General features: G+C 56.1%; 1 protein-coding gene across 1 annotated transcript; it reads left to right on the top strand.

Annotated features, from left to right (window-relative positions):
- Window positions 1–1,297: 1,297 nt before the first annotated feature.
- Window positions 1,298–11,110, top strand: LOC127486808 (ly6/PLAUR domain-containing protein 8). Its single transcript, XM_070075778.2, has 6 exons — window positions 1,298–1,363; window positions 3,948–4,048; window positions 4,403–4,522; window positions 6,589–6,759; window positions 8,294–8,428; window positions 10,529–11,110. The coding sequence occupies exons 2-6, from the start codon at window positions 3,994–3,996 to the stop codon at window positions 10,771–10,773; spliced, it is 726 nt and encodes a 241-aa protein (XP_069931879.2). The 5' UTR covers window positions 1,298–1,363; window positions 3,948–3,993; the 3' UTR covers window positions 10,774–11,110.
- Window positions 11,111–21,648: the final 10,538 nt, after the last annotated feature.

Here is a 21,648-nt window from a genome sequence, read left to right as displayed (position 1 = left end):
TTACTCCTTGGTGTGGCCGGGTCGGGAGTCTCAGGCACTGTAACTGCACTGTAGCCGGATCTTATGTTGCTGAGCTGGAGGAATGAGCCCCTGAATGGAAGTTTCCAGAGGAAACCCAGCAGCATGTGGGCAGGCTGCATGCTGGCCATGGGACCTTCTGTGAGTTCTGGGCCTGGACCCTGCTGCAGGCGGGGTTCCTCCTCTGGACGTTCCGCCCCACCCTGCACCCTCTCCGTGTATCTCTGAAATGGGGTAGACACCCCTGACCACCACGTCTGGACTCTGCTGGACAAGCCCACTCCCCACCGTGGCTCCAGGCTCACCCCCAGGCGGACTCTGACCCACTGAGTGCTGGCTTGCTGTGGCCAATCCTCTGCAGGACAGCAGACGGTGGAACTGGGGCCGGATGCCCGAGGCTCTGTGGGGGAAGGGTGACCACGGGGCCTCCCTGGCCTGTACTGTGGGGGGGGGGGCGCCATCCTCATCTGCACCGTTCCCAGGCCCTGGACAGGGAGGGGGTCCAGGATGTCAGAGTCCTCAGTGTCCCTGGTGACCAGTGGCCCCGGGGCCCCACCTGGGAGCAGCTCCACGTGCCGCTATTGAAAGGTCGCCTTGGGAAGCCCTGGTGGAACAGGACGGGAGTCCAGGAGAGAGAAACTCTCAGCAGGTCTCTGTAGTGCCTGGTGTTGCATTCAGGGAGCAGGAGCTCAGGCCAGAGAGCACGGGACGGGGTGGGCCAGGCACTGACGAGTGCAGAGCCGGACTCCCTGCTGGTCTGGGGGATGTTTGTGTTGAGCCTGGCGCTGACCCCATCAGCCTGTCCTTCAGTCCCGCCTCCTGGGGCTGTCAGCTCCTCAGTGGGCTTATGGGACCCCGGGGAGGGCGGGGACCCTGAACCAGAGAGGCCAGGACTCCTGCCCCAGGGGAACTGACCCGCTCTGGAGCTGGATTCTGAGTTCCAGCCTGCCCCTGTGGGTGCCACCGGGACCCTCCCACGTTTCTGTCCTGTACCTGGGGCTGCTCTGGGAGGCCTGAACTGGCTGTGGGACCGCTTCCTGGGCCACAGCACACAGTGGGTGCTGCCAGCCTCACACCTGCCCCCTGGCCTGTTGGCCGCAGCTGGCCTTGACGAGTGTTGCCGGAATCCCTCTGCTCTCAGGTCTCCGAGGGCACAGGACACAGCTGGCAAAGGGTTAAGCTGCCCATGTCCCTGCTGTCGGTCAAGGTACAGTCTGGATGCAAGAGGCCCCTCCCCAGAAGGCAGCACCCTTCCTGACTGTGGGCACTGGCTATATAAGGTCCTCACACCCCTGTACCTCCACAGACCCACCTGGCCCGGGAGTGTCTCTGGCGGGATCATCAGGTGGGGGCTGCATGGCTGGGGCTGAGCCTGGGGGAAGCTGAGACCCAGGATGGGCACCCAGGGCCGGCTCAGGTCCTGTCAGGCTGTGCCCAGACTGGTCATTCTCATGGCTTGTGCTCTGGCCTGTGCTCTGCTGTTAGCAGCTCAGGACAGTGGGAGCTGGAGGGGCGGGAGGGTGTGGGCTGGGGCGTGCTTTGTTGTCATTAACTCTGAGTGCTGTGTGTGCTGTGTGTTCTGTGCTTCCTCTGTGTGCTGCCCGTGTGTGTGTGTGTGTGTGTATGTGTGTGTGTGCCATCTCTATGGGCGGCCCTGTGGGTGCTGCATCCTCACAGCCCCTGAGCTGCACTCCCCTGTGTGAGAGACGCCAGCCTGCGTCATGGTAGGGCCCTGCCGGGTTGTGGGAGAGCTCGGTGATGCAGTTGGTGGTGGGAAGGCATTCTTCTCACCTCCAAAGGGCCTTGCTATGACCTGCAGCAACCCCGTACTCCTCGCTCATGGGGTGGCCGTCAGGGCCCTGGGTCCCACCACACGGTCACCTCTGTCTGCGTGTTGACCATGTGCCCTGGGCTGGGTGTGGCCCCCGGGCCTCTGAGGATGAGGCTGATCAGCAGGTACACACCTGGGGGACACGTCCTGTGCCCTCTAGGCTGGGAGCCCACTCAGCGTGCTCAGGTCTCCTGCACTCAGACGAGACTGCAGAGGCCTGGAGGGGGGCCAGCTCAGAGGGCCAGGGCGTGGCCTGGCCACAGACTGACCACGCGTGCTGTGCCCTCTCCAGGATCCCCACGAGGCAGGGTTTCTTGTGGGGGACAAACGGGACCTCCTGCTGATGGGCTGGGCCTTTCCTCTGCCCTAACCCTCAGTGAGTCAGGGTCACGGTGCAGTATGAACAGCAGGTGTGCGGCTGTGTATAAAGTGTAGGGCACAGCTGTGGTGTGTGGTGTGTGGTATGTGTGTGACATGGATGTAGCATGTGTGGATGTGGCATGCAGTGTGTTGTATGTGTGTGGTGATTGTGGTATGTGTTGGGTGTTTGGTATAGCATGTATATATGTGTGGTGTGTGATGTGTGCATGGCATGATGTGTGTTGTGTGTGGTTCAGCATGTGTGTTGTGTTTGTGGTGTAGTGTGGCATGTGTATGTGTGGTATATGTGGCATGTGTGTGATGTGATCTGTTTGTTGTAGCATATGTGGCATGTTTGTATGATGTGCACGTGCAGCCTGTATGTGTATTTGCATGTGATGAGTGTGCTGTGGTGTCCATCTGTTTGGGGTGTTGTGTGATGTGATTGGTGTGTCTTGTGTGTGTTGAGTGTGACTTGTGTGTTATGCACGTGTGCATACATATGTACATGTGTATGTGGTGTATGTGGTATGGTGTGCTTGTGTGGGATGATGTGAATTTGTGGTGTGGCATGTTATGGGATGTGCATGTGTGGCCTGAATTTATAGCATACACATGTGTGTGTGCTATGGTGTGCATGTGTGGTGGGTGTCATGGGATGTGATTGGTGTGTTTTGTGTTGTGTGTGACATGTGTGTCATGCATGTGTGCATGCATATGTAGATGTGCATGTGATGTATGTGGTGTGTGCATGTGTGGTATGATGTGAGTGTGTGGTGGGGCATGTGTGTGTGGTGTGGATGTGTGTGGTGAGGTGGGAGGGGCTTGTAGCTCCCCAGGGAAGGTGGGCTCCTCTCCAGAGGGGCACAGCTGTCCTGGTCACACTGGACCCGGGATGTGGGAGCAGCACAGCTGGGTGTGTGGCAGTGGCTCTCCCTCCACACTGCGGCTTCCTCACCTGCGGAGCGGGACGAGCAGCCCAAGGACGGCAGCAGCCAGGGGGCTTTCTGCAGTGGTGGGGGTGCTGGGTGCCCCTGCCCACCCCACACAGTGGCTCCTGAGCCCTGGGAATGTGACCTGTGCAGTGGGAAACAGAGCTTCCCATGTAGTGTCGATGAACTTGACCTTGAATATCTGTGTTGCTGTGGCCACAGTTTATGGAGTAAATGAGTAATGAGGCAGAGCACTGCAGGGCCGGCCGCCTGCTCTTCCAGCTGGATGACAGGAGTTGGTGGGCGTCGGGTGGTTGACAGGAGGGGTGGGCGTCAGGTGGGTGACAGGAGGGGTGGGCGTCAGGTGGATGAAGGAGGTGGTGGGTGTCGGGTGGGTGACAGGAGGGGGTGGACAGGTGGGTGACAGGAGGGGGTGGACAGGTGGGTGTCAGGAGGGGGTGGGTGTCTCGTGTTGGAAGCAGTCAGGGCTCAGGAGGTGGGTGCCTGTGGTGGTGGGGACAGAGCTGCTGAGTGCCGAGTGAGTGCAGTGGGGAGATCCCAGCTGAAGACAGACCCTGAGGACAGGGCCAGGGGTCAGTCGCCTGCCCACGTCACACCCGAGTGGCTCCACGGGCCGTGCCCCGGCTGGGTCTCACACGGGCGCGATGCCTCAGCAGCCGTGGAGGCCGGGAGCTCCCGGCGCACGTGAGAGCAGGGTGGATGGGTGTCGGGCTCTGTGCTCCTGTCTGCACCCCTGAGGGCGACAGGCCCCCGCCAGCCCCGGGCTGCCTCCCCTGTCCCTCCAGGCTCCAGGCTCGTGGCCCCGCCCTCAGGAGGCTCAGCTCCAGCACCATGAAGGGCATCCTGGTCCTCGGTCTCCTCGCAGCGCTCGCTGTGGCCCCCGGAGGTGAGAGAAGCTGTGGGGGCCCCACTGGGGGATGACAGGACGGGGGGTGAAAGAAGGGGGGCGTCTGGAGGATGACAGGAGGGGGGCTTCGGGAGGTGACAGGAGGGGGTGGGCATCACCAGGAGCTTGCCTGGGGGCCTGGCCTTCTCAGGCAGTGGCCCGTGGGTGGGTAAGGCACCCCGTGCTCCCCGCCTTTGGAGTGGCCCCGCCTGTGGGATGGTGAACAGATGGGAGCTCCTTGTCTTGTCAGTCTTGGGGTCCCCAGAGGCGGGGGACGTCATCCTCCTTCACCCTGAGTGGGCGTGGTCTCTTTCTCACCAGATTGGAGCCACGTGGGCTCTTTTGTCTCCGCAGGGTCCCTGGACTGTCCGCAGTGCTCCTTATTTGATGCCTCCTGTGACGGCAGTGTTGTCTCTGAGTGTCCCGTGGATGCAAACGCCAGCTGCATCGCTTCCTATGCCGGCTGGCCTGCAGGTCAGCCTGGGCTGTGTGCCCCCCACCCTGGGATTGGCCCTCAGCAGGGTTGGGGAGGGCGGCCAGGCTGGGAGGGAGGCCTGAGATGAGGCCGGGCTGTCATCTCTGATAAGAGCTTTTAAATAGACATGACTAGCGTTCCGTTATCATAGCTAAGACATTAACTGTAACTCTGTCATTTTTCTAATACTTGGGCCATCTTGAGACTCTCTGGGTTGTTTGAAAGACACAGTGATGCTGTGATTAATATGCAGGCTAGGTCTCCGCATTGCCGTTTGCTGTTGGGATTGATTTTTGTAACATCTCCTGTTCCATTCTTGGTTCCGTCCCAGGATGTGTGGCAGAAATGGGTGCATCCGTCCGCAGCCGCCCTGCTCCGACTCTGGCTGGTTGCATCCTGTGCTGTCATTCAGTTGTTCTCCTGTTCTTGGTGTTTCTTCCCACTGGCCCAGGGCCGTCAGCGGTACTGTCTGTAACCATGGAAACATCTACATCAGTGCCATCCTGTACAGTGTCCACGTGCGGCTCCTGAGCGTTGCTGCACATGCGGCTACTATGACCGAGGAACTTAACTTTAAATTTAACTTGATTCATCTAAATTCACCTTATTCAAAAAAGGACTTATTTATTTGAAAGGCAGAATTACTGAGAGGGAGTGAGAGACAGAGGGAGACATTCCATCCATCTGCTGGTTCACTCCCCGAATGTCTGAAACTGCTGGGGCTGGGCCAGGCCAAAGCCAGGAGCCAGGAGCTGCACTTGGGTCTCCCCCGTGGGTGCAAGGGCCCAAGCTGCTCTCCCATGTGAGTTAGCAGGGAGCTGGATTGGAAGTGGAGCAGCCAGGACATGGACTGGTGCCCGCATGGATGCTGGCATTGCAAGCAGCGGCTTAACCAGCTGTGCCACAGTGCTGGCCTCTGGATTTACATTTAAGTGGGCACTTGTGGCTAGTGGGCACCAAACTGGACAGTTCTGGCCCAGGAGCTTGGCTGGATCTGGGTCCAGTTCTCAGGCAGAAACACCTGGGTTTGCACACAAGGTGTAGCAGATATGTTTGATTATTCTCATTTTTTTTTTCACAGGCAGAGTGGACAGTGAGAGAGACAGAGAGAAAGGTCTTCCTTTGCCATTGGTTCACCCTCCAATGGCCGCCATGGCTGGCACACTGTGGCCGGCTGGAGCACCGTGCTGATCCGAAGCCAGGAGCCAGGTGCTTCTCTTGGTCTCCCATGCGGGTGCAGGGCCCAAGCTCTTGGGCCATCCTCCACTGCATCCCGGGCCACAGCAGAGAGCTGGCCTGGAAGAGGGGCAACCGGGACTGAATCCGGCGCCCCGACCCGGACTAGAACCTGGTGCGCCGGCACCGCAGGCGGAGGATTAGCCTAGTGAGCTGTGGCACCAGCTGATTATTCTCATTTTTAAAAAAGATTTATTTATTTATTTGAGAGTCAGCGTTACACACAGAGAAGGAGAGGCATAACAGAGAGTGAAAGAGAGAGAGAGAGAGTGAAAGAGAGAGAGAGGGGTCTTTCATCCACTGGTTCACTCCCCGAATGGCTATAACGGCGGCTGCTGCACCAATCTGAAGCCAGGAGGCAGGAGCTTCCTCTGGGTCTCTCACATGGGTGCAGGGTCACAAGGAACTGGATCTTCTTCTACTGCTTTCCCAAGCAATAGCAGAGAGCTGGATGGGAAGTGGAGCAGCTGGGACTTGAACCTGTGCGCATATAGGATGCTGGCCCTGCAGGTGGCAGCGTTACCCGCTGTGCCACAGCACTGGCTCATTTAGGACTGGAGGGTGGTCTCCAGGCGGTCACTTGGACCGCCCACTTGTAGGGCCCGCCCTCTCCTGGGTCTGCCTGCATTTCTGCTGCTCCCCTGCTGCACAGGTGTGGCTGATGGAGCAGCAGCTTTCTCTTCCCAGGAACCCTCGCCGCTGCGTCCAAACCTGCACTGCGCTGAGGGGAGCGTGTGTGCGCTGGCCAGAAGCCGCTGCTCTTCAGGGTCCCAGGTCCCCACGGCCTCTCCTCCCCAGGGACTAACAGTCTGTGTTTGTCTCTGTGCAGCCTCTCCTCCCACACGTTTCCAGGACCTGGCCTGCTCTGCAATCAACTGCTCACTATTGCCTACGCCTGTGGGCTTTTATGTCCGGGGAGCTGCTGGGCAAACAGCCTGGTTGTCAAGCCAGTGCTGCAATGGAGAAGCCTGCAATAGCACCATCCCCACTCCAACCCCAGGTGGGTGCCAGCCCCATGGTCCCCTTGCTGGGCCACCTGTGCTCCCTGCCCTTGGGGGCCACCTGCAGGCCAGGCCCTCCTGTCACATCTGAATGACACTCACACCTGATTGACAGAGGGGCGTGAGAACTGCAGGGCAGGCAGCACTCCCAGCAGGGACAGACAGGGAGGCTGTGGGGGGGATGTATTTAGTATTCATGTATTTTCATTTTATCTCAGGCGACACAGAGCCAGAGAGAGGTCTTCCATTTGCCTGTTCACGCCCACATTCCCCAACAGCAGAGGCGGGGCCAGGCCAGGCAGGACTGGGAGCATCTAGGTCTCCCCGTGGTGGTGCAGGAGGAATTCTAGTCCTTGAGTCGTCACTGGCTGCTCCACGCTGCTCCTCAGCAGGAACTGGAGTCAGGGTGCAGCAGGTTTAGGGGGTCCAGGCGCTGCGTTAGGGATCAGGCGCCCCCAGAGGGGTCTCCAGGGCTATGCCCACGCCTGCCCCTGGGAGCAGCACCTGGCGCTCCCCAGCAGTTCTCAGACTTCGGGATCCCAGGGCCCTGTTAGGACTCAGGTCTCCCACATTACTGAGGAGTCCAGAGAACTCTGGTTTACGTGCACTCCCCCTGTCAGTATTTACTGTCTGGGAAATTCCAGCTAAGGAAGTTTATAAACCTGCATTAGTTCACCCAAAATAGCAGGCAGCACCTTACCCATCAGCATGTACTTGACAGATAAGCACAGCAGTGAGGAGTGTGGCGTTGTCACATGCTGACGGCTGGAGGCTCACACGTGTGTGCATTCCCGTGTGGACAATCCCATCCTGTGTTTGTGAGGGAGAGAGAACGAGGCACAGGCAGTGTGGTGCTGGCCCGAAGTGGTTAACTCAGCCCCCCGGAAGAGCCCAGGGCTCGGGGTTCCTGAACCCCCGTGTGAGAACCGCTACACTGGTCGGGGCTGAAGTTGTGGTTTGTTTGTTTGTTTTAAGATTTTTATTTATCTATTTGAAACAATTACAGAGAGGCAGAGGCAGAGAGAGAGAGTGAAATCTTCCATCCGCTGGTTCACTCCTCAAATGGCCACAATGGCTTGAGCTGGGCCGATTTGAAGCCAGGAGCCAGGAGCTTCTTCCAGGTCTACCATGTGGATGCAGGACCCTAGCACCTGGGTCATCCTCCACTGCTTTCCCAGCCATAGCAGAGAGCTGGATCAGAAGAGGAGCAGCCGGGACTCATATGAGATGCTGGCTACCCGCTACACTGCAGTGCCTGCACCCCGAAGCCCTGTGTTTTAAAAATGAGGTTTATTTATCTTCTCCTGCTAGAACAGCAGATTTAGCAACAGTCACACACCAGGACACCAGCAGTCGGGACAGGCTGGGCCCACCTTTCTCTTCTCAGCCTAAACCCCACACACTCAGACTGGGTGGGCTGTCGGGGCAGACCTGGGGGTCTGGGTCTTTAGTGGTGACCAGGGTGGTGTGGAAGCCGGGATGCAGTTGGTCCGTCCTGACAGCACGGTCGTGATAAGGCCTCTTCCCTTGCAGACGTTCCGACTGAAGGGACCGGCAACACACAGTGCCCTGGTTGCATAGAGGTTAACGGCACTTCCTGTGAGGAGAGTTTCGTGAGGTGTAACCCAAATGAACAGTGCGTCGATGGGCTTGCAGAAGTCGTGCAAGGTATGTCTTGGGATCCAGTTCCTCCAGGGGTCCTGAGATGCAGGTTCACAGAGAGGTGGGGGGAGGCGGCCTGACACGGGGACGGGGCCAGGATGCCTGTGAGCGGGAGAGAGGCTCCAGTGCTGTCTCAGGGCTGCCTTCTCAGGGCAGGGCTGCTTCCCCTGCTGCTGGCCCAGGGTCTCCACCTGTGCTGGCTGTCAGTCACCAGGCTGCTTCATTCCACAGGTGGGTGTGGGGTGGCCTCTGCACACCTACACTCTTCTACCTGTCACACTTGGTGCAGTGCAAACTTAGCGGGCTGGTTCCCCTAGTGGAAAGTGTCAAATTCGGCTTCCAAATCCAACCAGTCGTCCTTGCCGACGACAGCGAGTGGGTTCTGCTGCTCTACACAACCGACCAGGTCCCACAGCAGCAGGCCTGGACCCTCATGGGTGGGTCCCTGGCAGGGGCAGGTCCTGCAGAGCTCAGAGCCTTGCAGGTCTGCTCCTCACCAGCAGGGGGCGCAGGCTTCCCCAGGGCCATGTGGGCATCAGGCATGGATGTTAATTGCAGTCCTGGATTTCTCAGTGGTCTGCCCGGCTGGCTTCAGCGTCACCAGGTCCTCAGTGCACACGGGGCCTCTCTCCAGCTGGACTCTGGGGTCTGGACAGTGGAGGAGGACCCACAGCTGCCCCCAGGTGTCACCCAGAGCGGCCCGGCCCCCAGCTCCCTGTATATTTCCTGGAATACTGGGAATCCCAGTGGGCATGGCTCTTTGTGCTTTAAACTCCCTGGGATGTCTACACTGCTGTGGGTTTTAACTCTGGGTCTGGGAGCTGGGTGGCCGGGGACTTGGCGTGTCCTGTCCCTGTGTCCTCTGCTCCAGGGCCCTGGAGGTTTTTCCTCACAGAGCTTGGCTTGGGTCAACGCCATCACAAATGTGAACTTTTTTTTGCTTATTTTTGACCAAGGTCACTTTTTAAAATTTTTTTTCATTTATTTATTTGACAAATAGTGTTAGACTGTGAGAGAGAGAGACAGAGAGAAAGGTCTTTTTCACCAGGAGCCAGGTGCTTCCTCCTGGTCTCCCTTGTGGTGCAGGGCCCAAGCACCTGGGCCATCCTCCACTGCAGTCCCGGGCCACAGCAGAGAGCTGGACTGGAATAGGAGCAACCGGGACAGAATCCGGCGCTCCTATGGGATGCCGGCGCTACAGGCAGAGGATTCGCCTAGTGAGCCACTGCATTGGCCCCGCCCAAGGTCACTTTTTACTACACTTGATCTTAGCCAAAAGGAGAGAAGTGATTCCAAGGTCACTTTTTAAAAAACGCAGCAGAGAAATGCACAGGCCCATGTCTTCCTTTTTTTTTTTTTTTAAGATTTATTTGTTTATTCGAAAGGCAGAATCACAGAGAGAGAGAGCAGTGGCAGAGAGAGAGAGGTAGAGACAGATAGAGAGGTCTTTCATTTGCTGTATCACTCCCTAGATGGCCACAATGGCCGAGCTGCGCCAATCTGAAGCCAGGAGCTTCTTCCTGGTCTCCCATGCAGGTGCAGGGGCCCAAGGACTTGGGCCATCTTCTACTGCCTTTGCAGGCCATAGCAGAGAGCTGGATGGGAAGAGGAGCAGCTGGGTCTCAAATTGGCGCCCATGTGGGATGCTGGCACTGCTGGCCGCGGCTTTACCCGCTATACAACAGCCTTGGTCCCCGTGTATTCCTAACACACTAGCCCAGCCCCCAGTGCCCAGGCTCTCAGGCTGATGGCAGTAACCACTTTCCCCGGGGCCTGGTGTCCACCCCCTCTGGGGGTGGCACTGCCCTCCCTTCTTGCTCTGTCTGCATGCGGTTATCACATCCCTTCTGGCTGCTTTTGCTTCTGCTCACGGGAAACTGAGGCAGGTAGCACTCAGGTCCAGAGAGGAGTGGGGTCTGGGCCCGGCCTGGATGAGGACCCAGGCCCGGTCCTCCTGGGTGGGGCAGGAGTGCCTGCCCGTCTACCTTGGGTCGGCCGCACCTGTCTGTCACTGCCCTGATGGCTGACCTGGAGGGGCAGGCGAGTTCCGAGCGCCGCGGCCCTGGCCATGCAGCTGGCTGGGCGCTCAGGTGCCCCCGCCTCTAGGGACCAGAGACACGGAGAACTTCACGAACTTCACGCTGCGGGTCAAAGGCTGCTCCGACATCACCGACGACCTCTGCGGGCTCCTGGCGACGCCGAACATCCAGATAGGGAACATCGTCTTCCGGCAGCTCAGCTGCAGCAAGGCCGCCCAGATCCCTGAGAACACGAACTCGGGCGGGGCCCTGGCCGCCACCCCCTGGGCCCTCACCGCCGGTGTCGCGCTGGCACTGCTGAAGCTGCTCTGAGCCCCGCCCACCCAGGCCACGCCCCTCAAGCACCGGCACCGCCCCCAGCTCCGCCCCGCCAGGCCCAGTCCCCGCCCCCAGATCCGCCCTGTCCCCTACCCCAACCCTCTGGAACCGCGGCCAAGATGCGCCGACCCGGGCGTCCGCCGCAACTGCGTGTGTCCAGCGGGCCTGGCCACGGCGAACGAAGGAGCAGCGCGTCCCCCGCCTGTGTCCCGGAGCCCTGGGTCCAGGGCGGGCGGCCGGCGGGCGTGAGGACCAGGGGCCCCGCGCGCACGGGTGCGGCCTCCACAGAACAGGTTCTCTGCCATTAATAAAAGCCGCGGGCGCGACCCTGCGTGGCTGTCGTCCTGCTCCTCTGCTCGGGGTCACCTCTGTGTGTCCACCCCGGGCCGCCCACGGCCCGGCTCCCGGCTCCCGGTCCACACCGCAGCTGGGAACCTGATGGCCCTCAGTGGGGGGACCTGCGGGAGTGTCCCCAAGTGGGCCGGAGGCTCAGGACGCTTTCCTGAAGGGTCAAGAGCCTGGGTCGTGTTTCTCACCATATCATTCTTATCTTAAAATAATAAGTCTTGCGGAGGGAGAGCTAGAGAGGAAGAGAAAGAGAGAGAGGGAGGAAGCTTTTGTCTGCTGGTTTAGTGGCCAGTGGCCAAAATGCCAGGGCTGCACCAGGCTGCCCCAAGCCAGGAGCCTGGAGCTTCATCCAGGTCTACACATGAGTGCAGGGGCTGAAACACCTGGGCCATCCCCCGCTGCTTCCCCAGGTGCATTAGCAGAGAGCTGGATTGGAAGTGGAGCAGCCAGGACTAGAACAGTGTCCATGCGGGGTGCTGGTGCTGCAGGTGGTGGGTCTACCTGCTATGGCACAGCGCTGGCCCTGAGGTTCTGATTTAACAAACAGATCTTGGTTAGAAGAAGGCGCAGGGTGGACGTCCACGCCTGTGAGTTGGCCTCTGCCCCAGCAGCCCTCCCATCCCAGGGCCCCCGGGGGAGGGTCGTGTATGGAGCCTGGGGGACAGACCAGGGGAAGGGCTGTCCCTCGTGCTCACAGGGCGCTGGCCAGGGCTCAGCACCGTATCCTGGGAGGAGGAAACTCATCCCTGGGCGGCTCCACAGGCCCTGCCGTGGAGACAGTATGGCCAGGGGTCAGGTCAAATCCCAGCCCCAGAACCTTGGCCCACCTGTGGGACAGGTGTAGTCATGATCGGGCCCCAGAGGGTTGTGAGGGTGTCAGCCGGTCTCCCTGGGAGGCACTCAGCTGCCCCTGTGCCCCACCCCCACACCTGCCCCCTTGCTCCTGTTCCTGCTGGCAGCTCCCACCCTGTTCGCCTCCCTTTTCTGGCCCTGGCCTGCAGAGGTGGGCTGACCTCTGCTGGGGCCCCTGCTTCTCAGCCCATCTCTCCAACGGTACTGCTACCTGGGTGGGGGAGGGGTCCTGGCCACGTTTTGCAGTCTAGAAACTCCCAGGCTGGGCTTAGGCAGAGTTGGGGACCCTGGGTCCAGGCAGGAGAGGCCGTGAGCTGGGACACAGTTCTCTGAAGCTGGAGAAGGCACACGTTGGATCCCGTGGTTCCAGGGAGCAGGTGCCCCGAACCCTCCTGTGAGCTGAGTTCATGGAGGTCAGGTGCGGGCTCCAGTCCAGGAAGTGGGGAGAGAGCGGCCATGTGGTCCCTGGTGCCGGTGGCTCTCAGTGGATCACTCCCATTAGCAGTTTGTTTTGGTCAGGGGAGGGGAGGTCTGCTTCCCGACCCCTCAAAGCTGTCTGTGTTCATGGAGCCACACGTGAGGTCAGCACGGCCATGTCCTCAAACCATCATCACGTGTGGGGGAACCACCCCGGCCACTCCCCCCACTCACTCCCTGCCACCCGCCTCTCCCCTCCCAGCCTCTGCTGGCAGCAGTGAGAGCAAGGGTGGCGTGGGACTCCCCAACCCTCACTGTCCACGCTGGCCCCACGCCTGGAGACAGGAGTCCCACGTGAGGGAAAGGGGCTGGTGGCTTTGGGCAGCACGGAGCGGGGATGCTCTCTGCAGAGACTCGCACAGTCTCCCATTCTCCTGGCCCTGCACAAAACCCCTGTTCCCACAGACTGGGCCTGGTAGGGACACCGTGCACTGCCCTGTTGTGGAGACATTCGCCAGGAAGGGTGGGTCCGTGAGAGGGACAGGGAGCTGAGGCAGGCGCATCAGGTTAGGCCCCACCCCCGTGTGACTTGGGTGGAGCAGTGTCCTGTGGGAGGCTGGCTTTGGGCCATGCTTTCCTCTCCCAGCTCCCGGTACCCCAGCTCAGCAAGCTGGGGCCTGCACAGGTGGGGGCCTGCCAAGGGTGGGAGCAGAGGTGCTGTATCCCCCAGCCCCAGGGAAGGCCTGGAGGGAGAGTGGGCCTGGGCCCTCTGCTTCCCCAGTCAGGATCAGTGTGGTGGCGGCCCCTCCCTCCCCATCGGAGTTCCTGATTCAGAACCTCTAGCCCTGGGGGGGGGTGGTGGTGGTGGTTGTGGTCTGTGGGCTTCAGGGTGGGATGAGGGACGTCACAGGGCCAGGAGGAACTCGGCCTCTCAGTGAGTGTGGTGGCCTGGGAGTCTGCACTTGGCCATGCTTCCTCCTCCAGGGTCGGCCTTGGGTGCCCGAACCCCGACCTTGGTTCTGCTGCTGTTGGGAGTGGACCCCGCCACCCATCTTCCTGCCTTCAGGACTTCCTCTGGTTCTTTGTTTACTTGGACTCTGGGGGCCTCATTTGCATCCCCGAGTCCCTCTTTCCCACTTCCACGTTTTCTTCCTCTCTGAATCATTTTTCGTTGTTGGCACTGAGAAGTTTCTTTTTTTTATTTCTGCCGTAAGCTAGTGAGTAGCTTTCTGCCTGGACGCACCAGCTTCTGCCTGTCTGCGTATTGATTTAAGTTGCTGTCCAGGACCAGGTAAAGGATTCTCTCCCCAGCCCCACGCCCTTGAGCCGGAGTGCTGCAGGGAGCCGGGAAGGCCGCACCTGCGTGAGCTCCCACCGCTCGGTCAGCTCCCTGCCGGGCGTCTGTGCTCTGTCCGAGGGGCTCGCTCCCCACACTGAGGGCCCCTGGGGGCTGGGCCACACGGGCGGTCTGTTGTCCCGGGTGCCCTGTCTGGGCACTGCGGGTTTCTGGACAGCTGGGCCACCTCCCAGAGTCACCCACTGTGGACACCTTCCTGCCACGTTGCTTTCCTCACCTCCCATCTCTGCACCGTGTGCGGGCCCTGCCCACTCTGCTATCAGCTGCGTGGGACCCAGGGTGTGTTTTCTCGGCCTCTCTGTGCTGTGGGCACTGGGTTAGCTGCAGTATTTTGCATTCACAAAGAACGCTTCCACAGGTAGAGTGAGCACCCCACTTTCATGCTGTTGGCCATGTGGTTGCTTCTCTGAGCCATTCCTGGGCCAGACTGGGTGAATCCTGGCGGGGCTCTGCTGGGGCTCCCGGACCGCGCTGTGGGGGTGGTGTGACCTGCATTTACAGGCGGGCCTATTTCCTGATGCCCCGCCACACCCCGCACTGTCTTGTATGTTTGACGTCTGCTAATCTGATTGGTTAGAAGTAGTGTTTCAGTGGTGTTAATTTACATTGCTCCAATGATGGAGTTTGAACATTTGTCTTATGTTTAAAGCAAATTATATATATACATATATAATCAATCAATCAATCTTAAATGGCTTTCTGTCTCCTTCTGTGGAGAATCCCCCAGGAATCTCAAAAAGAATCAGGGATCACCGCCTACCTGGAAAGGAGATGAACTGTGGAAACACAGTAAAACACTGAGTTAAGAAGTTACCACTAGCCACAAAAATAAAAGTAAGTGGAGTTGTAAGTCAGGAGCTGAGGCAATGCCTAACGGCTGTTAGGGAGACACTCCTAATCACACCAAGCAGACAACTCTGGTCAGTCAGATAACAGTGTGCTGTGGACAATGCCCCCCTACCCACGCTGACGGACCATTCAAACCTAAGTAAGGCGGGAGCAGTATTGACTGGACTGTCCAACTGCAAGCAAGGAGGAAACAGCGTTGACTGGACAAGAAGTCGGAGGACCGCAAGCTGGAGGACTCCTGGAGAATGAGGATAAAAAGGGAGCCCTGCACCACTCTCCATCCTCTCAGGGATCATGGCCTGGTGTGTGTGTGTGTGAACCTCTGGATCTCCACACATCCAGAGCTGACGAGGCAGCCGCTACTCTGCACGGAGCAGGTAGCAGCACAAGCCGACCTGCAGAGCTGTCCCTGAGCTGTAACCCCACTGTGTGTGTGAGTGTGTGTGTGCGTGGCCCAGTGCTAGTGAACCTCTGGAACTCCTTGCATTTGGAGTCGAAGAGCCAGCCCGCTAGCTTTTGCTACGTGGCCCAAGGTGACGACGGGATCAAGAGGCCATCTGGAGCTGCTGCATTGCTGTCCTGCCTCCGTGCCTGACCAGCCGAGATGCCGCCTCACCGCCTGGCCTGGACTCCTTATCAGCCTGCTGCCAGACCTGACCACAGAGCTGGACCAGGCCTCTCAGCTGGGGACCTCTCCAACTTCTCGCCTGGCCGTCAGCCTGGGAACTTGGAGCCTACTGCAAGAGTGACAGCCTTCCCACGACTTCTTGCCTGTGAGTGACTGATCCAAGATCCGTCTCTGCCGAGACATGGAGCCCTGGACCTTGAACACTGACACTTTTTCCTGACAGTGATAGGAGCCTAGATCACAGCAAACCAATGTTGTGTATTGAATCTTTTGCTGTGCTTGTATTGTTCATTGTGATAGTACTTAAGATTATTTCAATAGTGTTTGTTGTGACTTATGGTATAAGAATATTGATTTTCTGGCCAATAAGTGATATTGTTAAGATTAGCTATATATGTTAAGATAAGTAGTTAATGTTAAGCTAAGTAATTCAGTAAGTGTGTTAAGTTAGCTATAAGTTATGATAAGTGATATTATTGACATTATTGATAGTGATATTAGTGATGTTGATAAGTGTGTTAAGTAATTATGTTAACTTAGGTGATTAGGCCAAGTAGTTAAGCTAAGTGTTACGTTAAGCTAAGCAGCTAAGTTAAGTAGTTAAGTCACATTAAGTAGTGGTGTTAAGTTTAGTGATAAGTGTAAAGTTAGTATAGATTGATAAGTATATTGGTACTGATAAGTGTATTGACCTCAATGAGCATGCTGATGAGAGTGTGATTAAAAACCCCTGGTGTGTAAGCAATAAAACCTCTCATTGGAAAGACAGTCTCTGTCCTGGTGTTCCTTTCTTCCCCTTGACTGACAAGTCCTACGTCGCACTTACTACTGTCGAGCTGTGTGACAGCAGACGTTTGCGACGCCTTCCTACTTTTGTTCTGTGGGAGTTTGGTTCTTTACCCCGCGTTGAGAAAACATTTATAGTTAATTGGGGAAGCCAATATTGTAATACTCTCACCAGGGGTGAGATTCTATGTTTACCAAAACATCATAATATTTTATCTCGCTCAGGTTTTATAACACAATTATGATAGACAGTTAAAGAATTACTCATATTATCAGGGCTCGTGAGGGTTAACAGAACTAATGCACATTTGTAAGCACCACAGCTGAGAAGCCAGTCATCATGAACAGACGTGGACAGGTGCGTGCTGCGGCCTGGCGACTGCTCCGTGTAGGTTTGCAGTTGAAGGTCTGGCATTCCCTGCCTTCAGGTTATGTTGATGGCTTCACTTTGTGTAATTTAACTTTTCCTCACTCCATTTTGATTTGGGAAGATGGAAAAGTTTGTGGAAAATGGAATTAAAAGATAAGTTAGGGACCGGCATTGTGGTGCAGTATGTTAACGCCCTGGCCTGAAGTGCTGGCATCCTATATGGGTGCTGGTTTGAGACCCAGCTGCTCCACTTCCAACACAGCTGTGCTGTGGCCAGGGAAAGCAGTAGAAGATGGCCCAAGTCCTTGGGCCCCTGCACCTGCGTGGGAGACCTGGAAGAAGCTTCAGGCTCCTGGCTTTAGAATGCACAGCTCCAGCCATTGCTACCAACTGGGGAGTGAACCATCAGATGGATGGTTCCATCTCTCTCTGTCTCTCTTTCTCTGCCTCTCCTCTCTCTGTGTAATTCTGACTTTCAAATAAGGAAATCAATCTTTAAAAAAAAAAAAAGCAAGTTCAGGGGGCTGGTGTTGTGGCTTAGCACATATCCCTGGAATGCCGAGACCCCATATGAGTGCCGGCTAGAGTCCTAGCTGCTCCTCTGATGATCCAGTGCCCTGTTAATGTGCCCAGGGAAAGCACTAGAAGCTGACCCAAGTGTTTGGGACTCTGTACCCACAGGGAAGACCTGGAAGAAGCTCCTGGCTCCTGGCTTCAGCCTTGCCCAGCCCAGCCATTGTGGCTATTTAGGGAGCGAAATCAGTGGATGGAAGATCCCCCTCTCTCTATGTCTCTCCCTCCATCCCTGTAACTCTGCCTTTCAAGAAAATAAAAATAAATATGTTTTTAGAAACAGGCACGTTTGTTTTGGCACAAAACATTTTTGAAATCCATGAACAGGGACTGGCACTGTGGTGTAGCAGGTAAAGTGACCTCCTGTAGTGCCGGCATCCCATATGGGCGCCAGCTTGAGTCCTGGCTGCCCTACTTCCCATCAGCTCTCTGCTATGGCCTGGGAAAGCAGTAGAAGATGGTCCAAGTCCTAGGGCCCCTGCACCCACGTGGGAGACCTGAAAGAAACTCCTGGCTCTTGGCTTCAGATCCGCTCGTTGTGGCCATCTGGGGAGTAAACCAGCAGATGGAAGATCTCTCTCTCATTGCCTCTGCCTCTCTGTAATTCAGCCTTTCATATAAATAAATAATATTTTAAAAGATTTATTTATTTATTAATTTGAACGTCAGAGTTGCACAGAGACAGAAGGAGAGGCAGAGACAGAGACAGAGAGAAAGACAGACAGACAGACAGACAGATCTTCCATCTGCTGGTTCACACCCCAAATGGCTGCAATGGCTGGAGCTGCACCGATCTGAAGCCAGGAGACAGGAGCTTCTTCCGGGTCTCCCATGTGGGTGCAGGGGCCCTAGGACTTGGGCCATCTTCCACCACTTTCCAGGTCATGCCAGAGAGCTGGATCAGAAGTAGACCACTGGAACTTGAACTGGTGCGCATATGGAGTGCCAGTAATGCAGCCTGGAGCTTTAACCCACTAGGCCACAGCGCCAGCCCCTGAAGTCCCTTCTAATGTGAGTTTGTCACCTGATCTCTGCTGCTTCTCCCAGGTGCATCAGCAGGAAGCTGGCTGGGAAGTGGAGCAGCCAGGACCTGAACTGGCACTGGGATACGAGGCTCCAGCATGTAGGAGGCAACTTTCCATGGCTTCACCGAACACTGGCCCCTGCTCTTCTTTTTCAATATTGTTTTGTTCTTCGAGGTCCCTTGAGATTTCCCATGAATCTTAGAAAGGTCTATCTGTATGAAAGATGCAACTTTTAATTGGGTCACAATTGTATCATTTCTGGGTCATACTGGATGGTATTGCTCTTAACAATATTGTCTTCTAATTCATGAGCCTGGGTGTCTTTCCCTTTGTGTTCTCTCTAATCACATCAGCACCGTTGTTTTCAGAGTGCAGTGTTTTCCTTCATTGGTTAAGTGTATCGCCCAGAGTCTATGCCTTTAGATGCCATAATGGAGTTGATTCTCAATTTCTAATCAGAGTGTTCATTGTCAGGGTGTTATTATTCCTGATATAATTGTAAACTAGATCGCTTTTATTGTAAACTAGATCACTTTTACTGTCAGACTGTCATTAGTGTTTTGTAAACGACAGTTTCCTGTGTTGATCCTGAACCCTGCAGTTTTGCTGAGCCCTGAGTGGTTAGTGGAAGTTTCCTCTACGTCAGGTCACGCCCTCTGTGTACAGATCTGTTGCTCCTCCCTTGCAAGCTGGATGCCTGAATTCTCTGTCTCCCTCTCATTGCTGCAGCCAGGACTTCCAGCCCAGGGCACCCTCGAGTGGAAGTGGCCAGAGTGGCCTGAGGTGCCGTGAGCTCTGGCCTGAGCAGGGTCACTGCATTTTGTGTCTGAACGACCTTTAGTCATTGTTTGTCCCTGAGTGTCCTCTGTGTTTCTACCCATTGGCACAACTGCTCTCTGCTCAAACACTGGCCTCTAGGAATGGTATCATGAATTTATCACTCAGTGTTCACATGAGTGCTCGGATGGTGTGTTCTATTCCCATATCCCCCTGAGATAAGGGTGATTAACCTGGCTTGTTCTGGCTTCTGGAATTAACTTGGCTTTGTAATGAACTCCCAGCAGATGTGGTTTTTCCCTTTGTAATCTCATCCCTGAGCGCCATGGAGGCCACATGATTTGGAGAACACAAGCCCCCTGTGCAGCTGCTGTCTACGGCCCTGAGACTTCGGCGTCTTCTGTAACTCGCTGTGCCGCTGTCCCGAGGATCACAGCCTCCTTGGTACTGAGAGCTTCCATGTGTCTCCAGTGTGCGTTGTTACCTGTGGGTGTCTGTGAGGCCCCACAAAACACACCAGGCACTGGGTTAAGGGAAAGGTTTGTTGTCAAGTGGGGGAAGCCCAATGGGTGGGGGGAGGGTGAGAGAATAAGAGAGGGGGAGGTGGAGAGATCCAGAGAGAACACGCGTTTGAGCAGCAGGTCCTACTATACCTTTGTGGGTGTGGGGGGCAGGGAAATAGGAACAGCAAATCCCACTGGAGTGGGTGTGACCCTGACACCTGTGGTTGGGCCATCTGGTCACCTGGCTTCTAGCAATGGCAGCAGGGCCAGACCCTAGGATGGTGTTCACGACGTACATCATGGCACAGATAAGACCTGCCCCATTTTATTAACATTTTCCATAAATGTCTTATGTTGGATTGGTGAAGATCATTTTTTTTAAAAAGGTTTATTTATTTATTTTAAAGTCAGAGTACACAGAGAGAGAAGGAGAGGCAGAGAGAGAGACAGAGAGATCTTCCATCCACTGGTTCACTCCCTAGTGGCCACAATAGCCAGAGGTCAGCTGACCTGAAGCCAGGAGCCAGGAGCTCTTTCCAGATCTCCCACATGGGTGCAGGACCCCAAGAACTCGGGCCATCTTCTACTGCTGGCCACAGCAGAGAACTGGAGTGGAAGAGGAGTGGCCAGGGACACAAACTGGTGCCCATATGGGATGCTGGTGCCACAGGCAGGCAGAGGCTTAGCCTACTGTGCCATAGTACTGGTCCCTAGCCATCTTTTTAAAGATTATTTATTTGAAAGGCAGAGTGCAATAGACACACACACACACACACACACAGGACCATGGATGCAGAGAGAGAGGTCTTCTATCCACTGGTTCACTCCACAAATGCCACAGTAGCTAGGGCCATCTGGGTCTCCCATGTGGGTGGCAGGGACCAAGCACTTGGGCCATCCTCACTGTTTTCCTAGGCCATCAGCAGGGAGCTGGATCCTAACTGAACAGCTGGGGCTCAGCTAGTGCTGCACCGTGGGTGCCCACATTGCAAGCAGAGGCTTAGCCTGCCGCGCCATCACACTGGCCAGAGAATGGCCATCCTGAACTGCGGTTTTGACCTGCCTTTCCCTGACACCGCTGCGGTGCAGCCTCGGCAGGTCCAGGGGTCCTGAGGAGGGGAGGCGTTGGTGAAGAAAGAGACGGGAGACGCGGTGTAAGGAGCAAGGGGAGGCCTCGTTCTGCTGTTCCTTCTCATAGCTTTATTTTACAATCTCTTTACACATAGTTCTCATTAAGCTTTCTTCCTCCTAAGCCTCCATTCTCTCTGAGAAAGAACACATCACAGGGACCATCTGTGCATAACCTTTCTCTGTTATCTTGTTTTGCTTCATTTTCCTTCCCTGGCATCGTTGTAACCTTCCATTAATCTTTTTTCGTTGATAATGGATGTGTCAGCTCTATGAAACTTGCTTAACTTACTTAAAAGTGCTAGATAAAAAGTCCAAGGTTCTAAAGGTTAATGGATTTATTTACCAGGTTATAACTGTAAAGAGAAAGTTCCAATGATTATATCCTATGTTTCTCAGGTAAATCACACTCCCACAGCCATGTTTACAGGACCTATTCCATGCCTGATGTAAGAGTTCCTGTCCCTGTGTTCTACGTGTCCAAGCAGGGGTGTGACGCCCTAGCCTTTGTCAGAACGGCAGTGCTGTCCACCCATCCACTTGCTGTGATATTAACTACGCACCTACCGTTCTCATCACACACTCCTGGGTGACAGGGGGGCTGTGGGAGCCACTCCTCATCACTCATGGTCCTCATGGCATTGTGCTCTGGACAGATTTTAGGAGATTCCCTCTTACTTCTCCAGTCACCTCCTATAAGTCTTTTTTTTTTTTTTTACAAGGAACAACAAATTCACCTACATGGATGTCCATGATTCCCACACCAAACCCAATGACTACGTCATTGTTAACCCTAATAAAAACAGCAGAGAGATGGCTCAGGTCAGTCAGGGGCTTCCCGCTGTGCGGAGTCCCCTCCTCCAGCTGTGACTGTCACACAGCGTAGATGGCATCGCCTCCGCCATGACCTCATTTCCTGAGCGCTGCTGTCCATTTGTTCTGGCAGAGTCGGGAGTGAGGCTGGCACATCTGCTGCCCTGCCGCCCTCCGCAGCCCGGGTCAGCTCCGCGGCAGCAGGTCGCACAGACAGTGAGGGGTGCAGCCGTTCTCCAACCCTGCTGTGTGCTTGCAGCCGGGAGAATTTGGGAAATTGCTGTGTCAAACATCTTCTGAGATGAACTCGCGTGGTCACCACACCTGTGGCTGCCACCAAAGAAGCCCAGCTGATGGACCGTGACCGTGACCTGGGCAACGACCCTCACAGCAGAATTTCCTTGTGCTGCGCAAAGAACATCGTATCCTTTCTTCTTAATTTT

Source organism: Oryctolagus cuniculus, chromosome 6 (assembly GCF_051225735.1).
Source record: "Oryctolagus cuniculus isolate XC-2025 breed Fujian yellow rabbit chromosome 6, ASM5122573v1, whole genome shotgun sequence".
NCBI lineage: Eukaryota > Metazoa > Chordata > Mammalia > Lagomorpha > Leporidae > Oryctolagus > Oryctolagus cuniculus.
The sequence above is the reverse complement of the archived record's forward strand: the minus strand, read 5'-3'. Positions and strand labels throughout refer to the sequence as shown.

Coding starts and splice junctions, on each gene's coding strand:
- LOC127486808 (XM_070075778.2), top strand. CDS start 3,994: ATGAAGGGCATCCTGGTCCTCGGTCTCCTCGCAGCGCTCGCTGTGGCC. Junction 4,523..6,588: donor CTATGCCGGCTGGCCTGCAG/GTCAGCCTGGGC, acceptor GTCTCTGTGCAG/CCTCTCCTCCCACACGTTTC. Junction 8,429..10,528: donor GCTTGCAGAAGTCGTGCAAG/GTATGTCTTGGG, acceptor CCCCGCCTCTAG/GGACCAGAGACACGGAGAAC.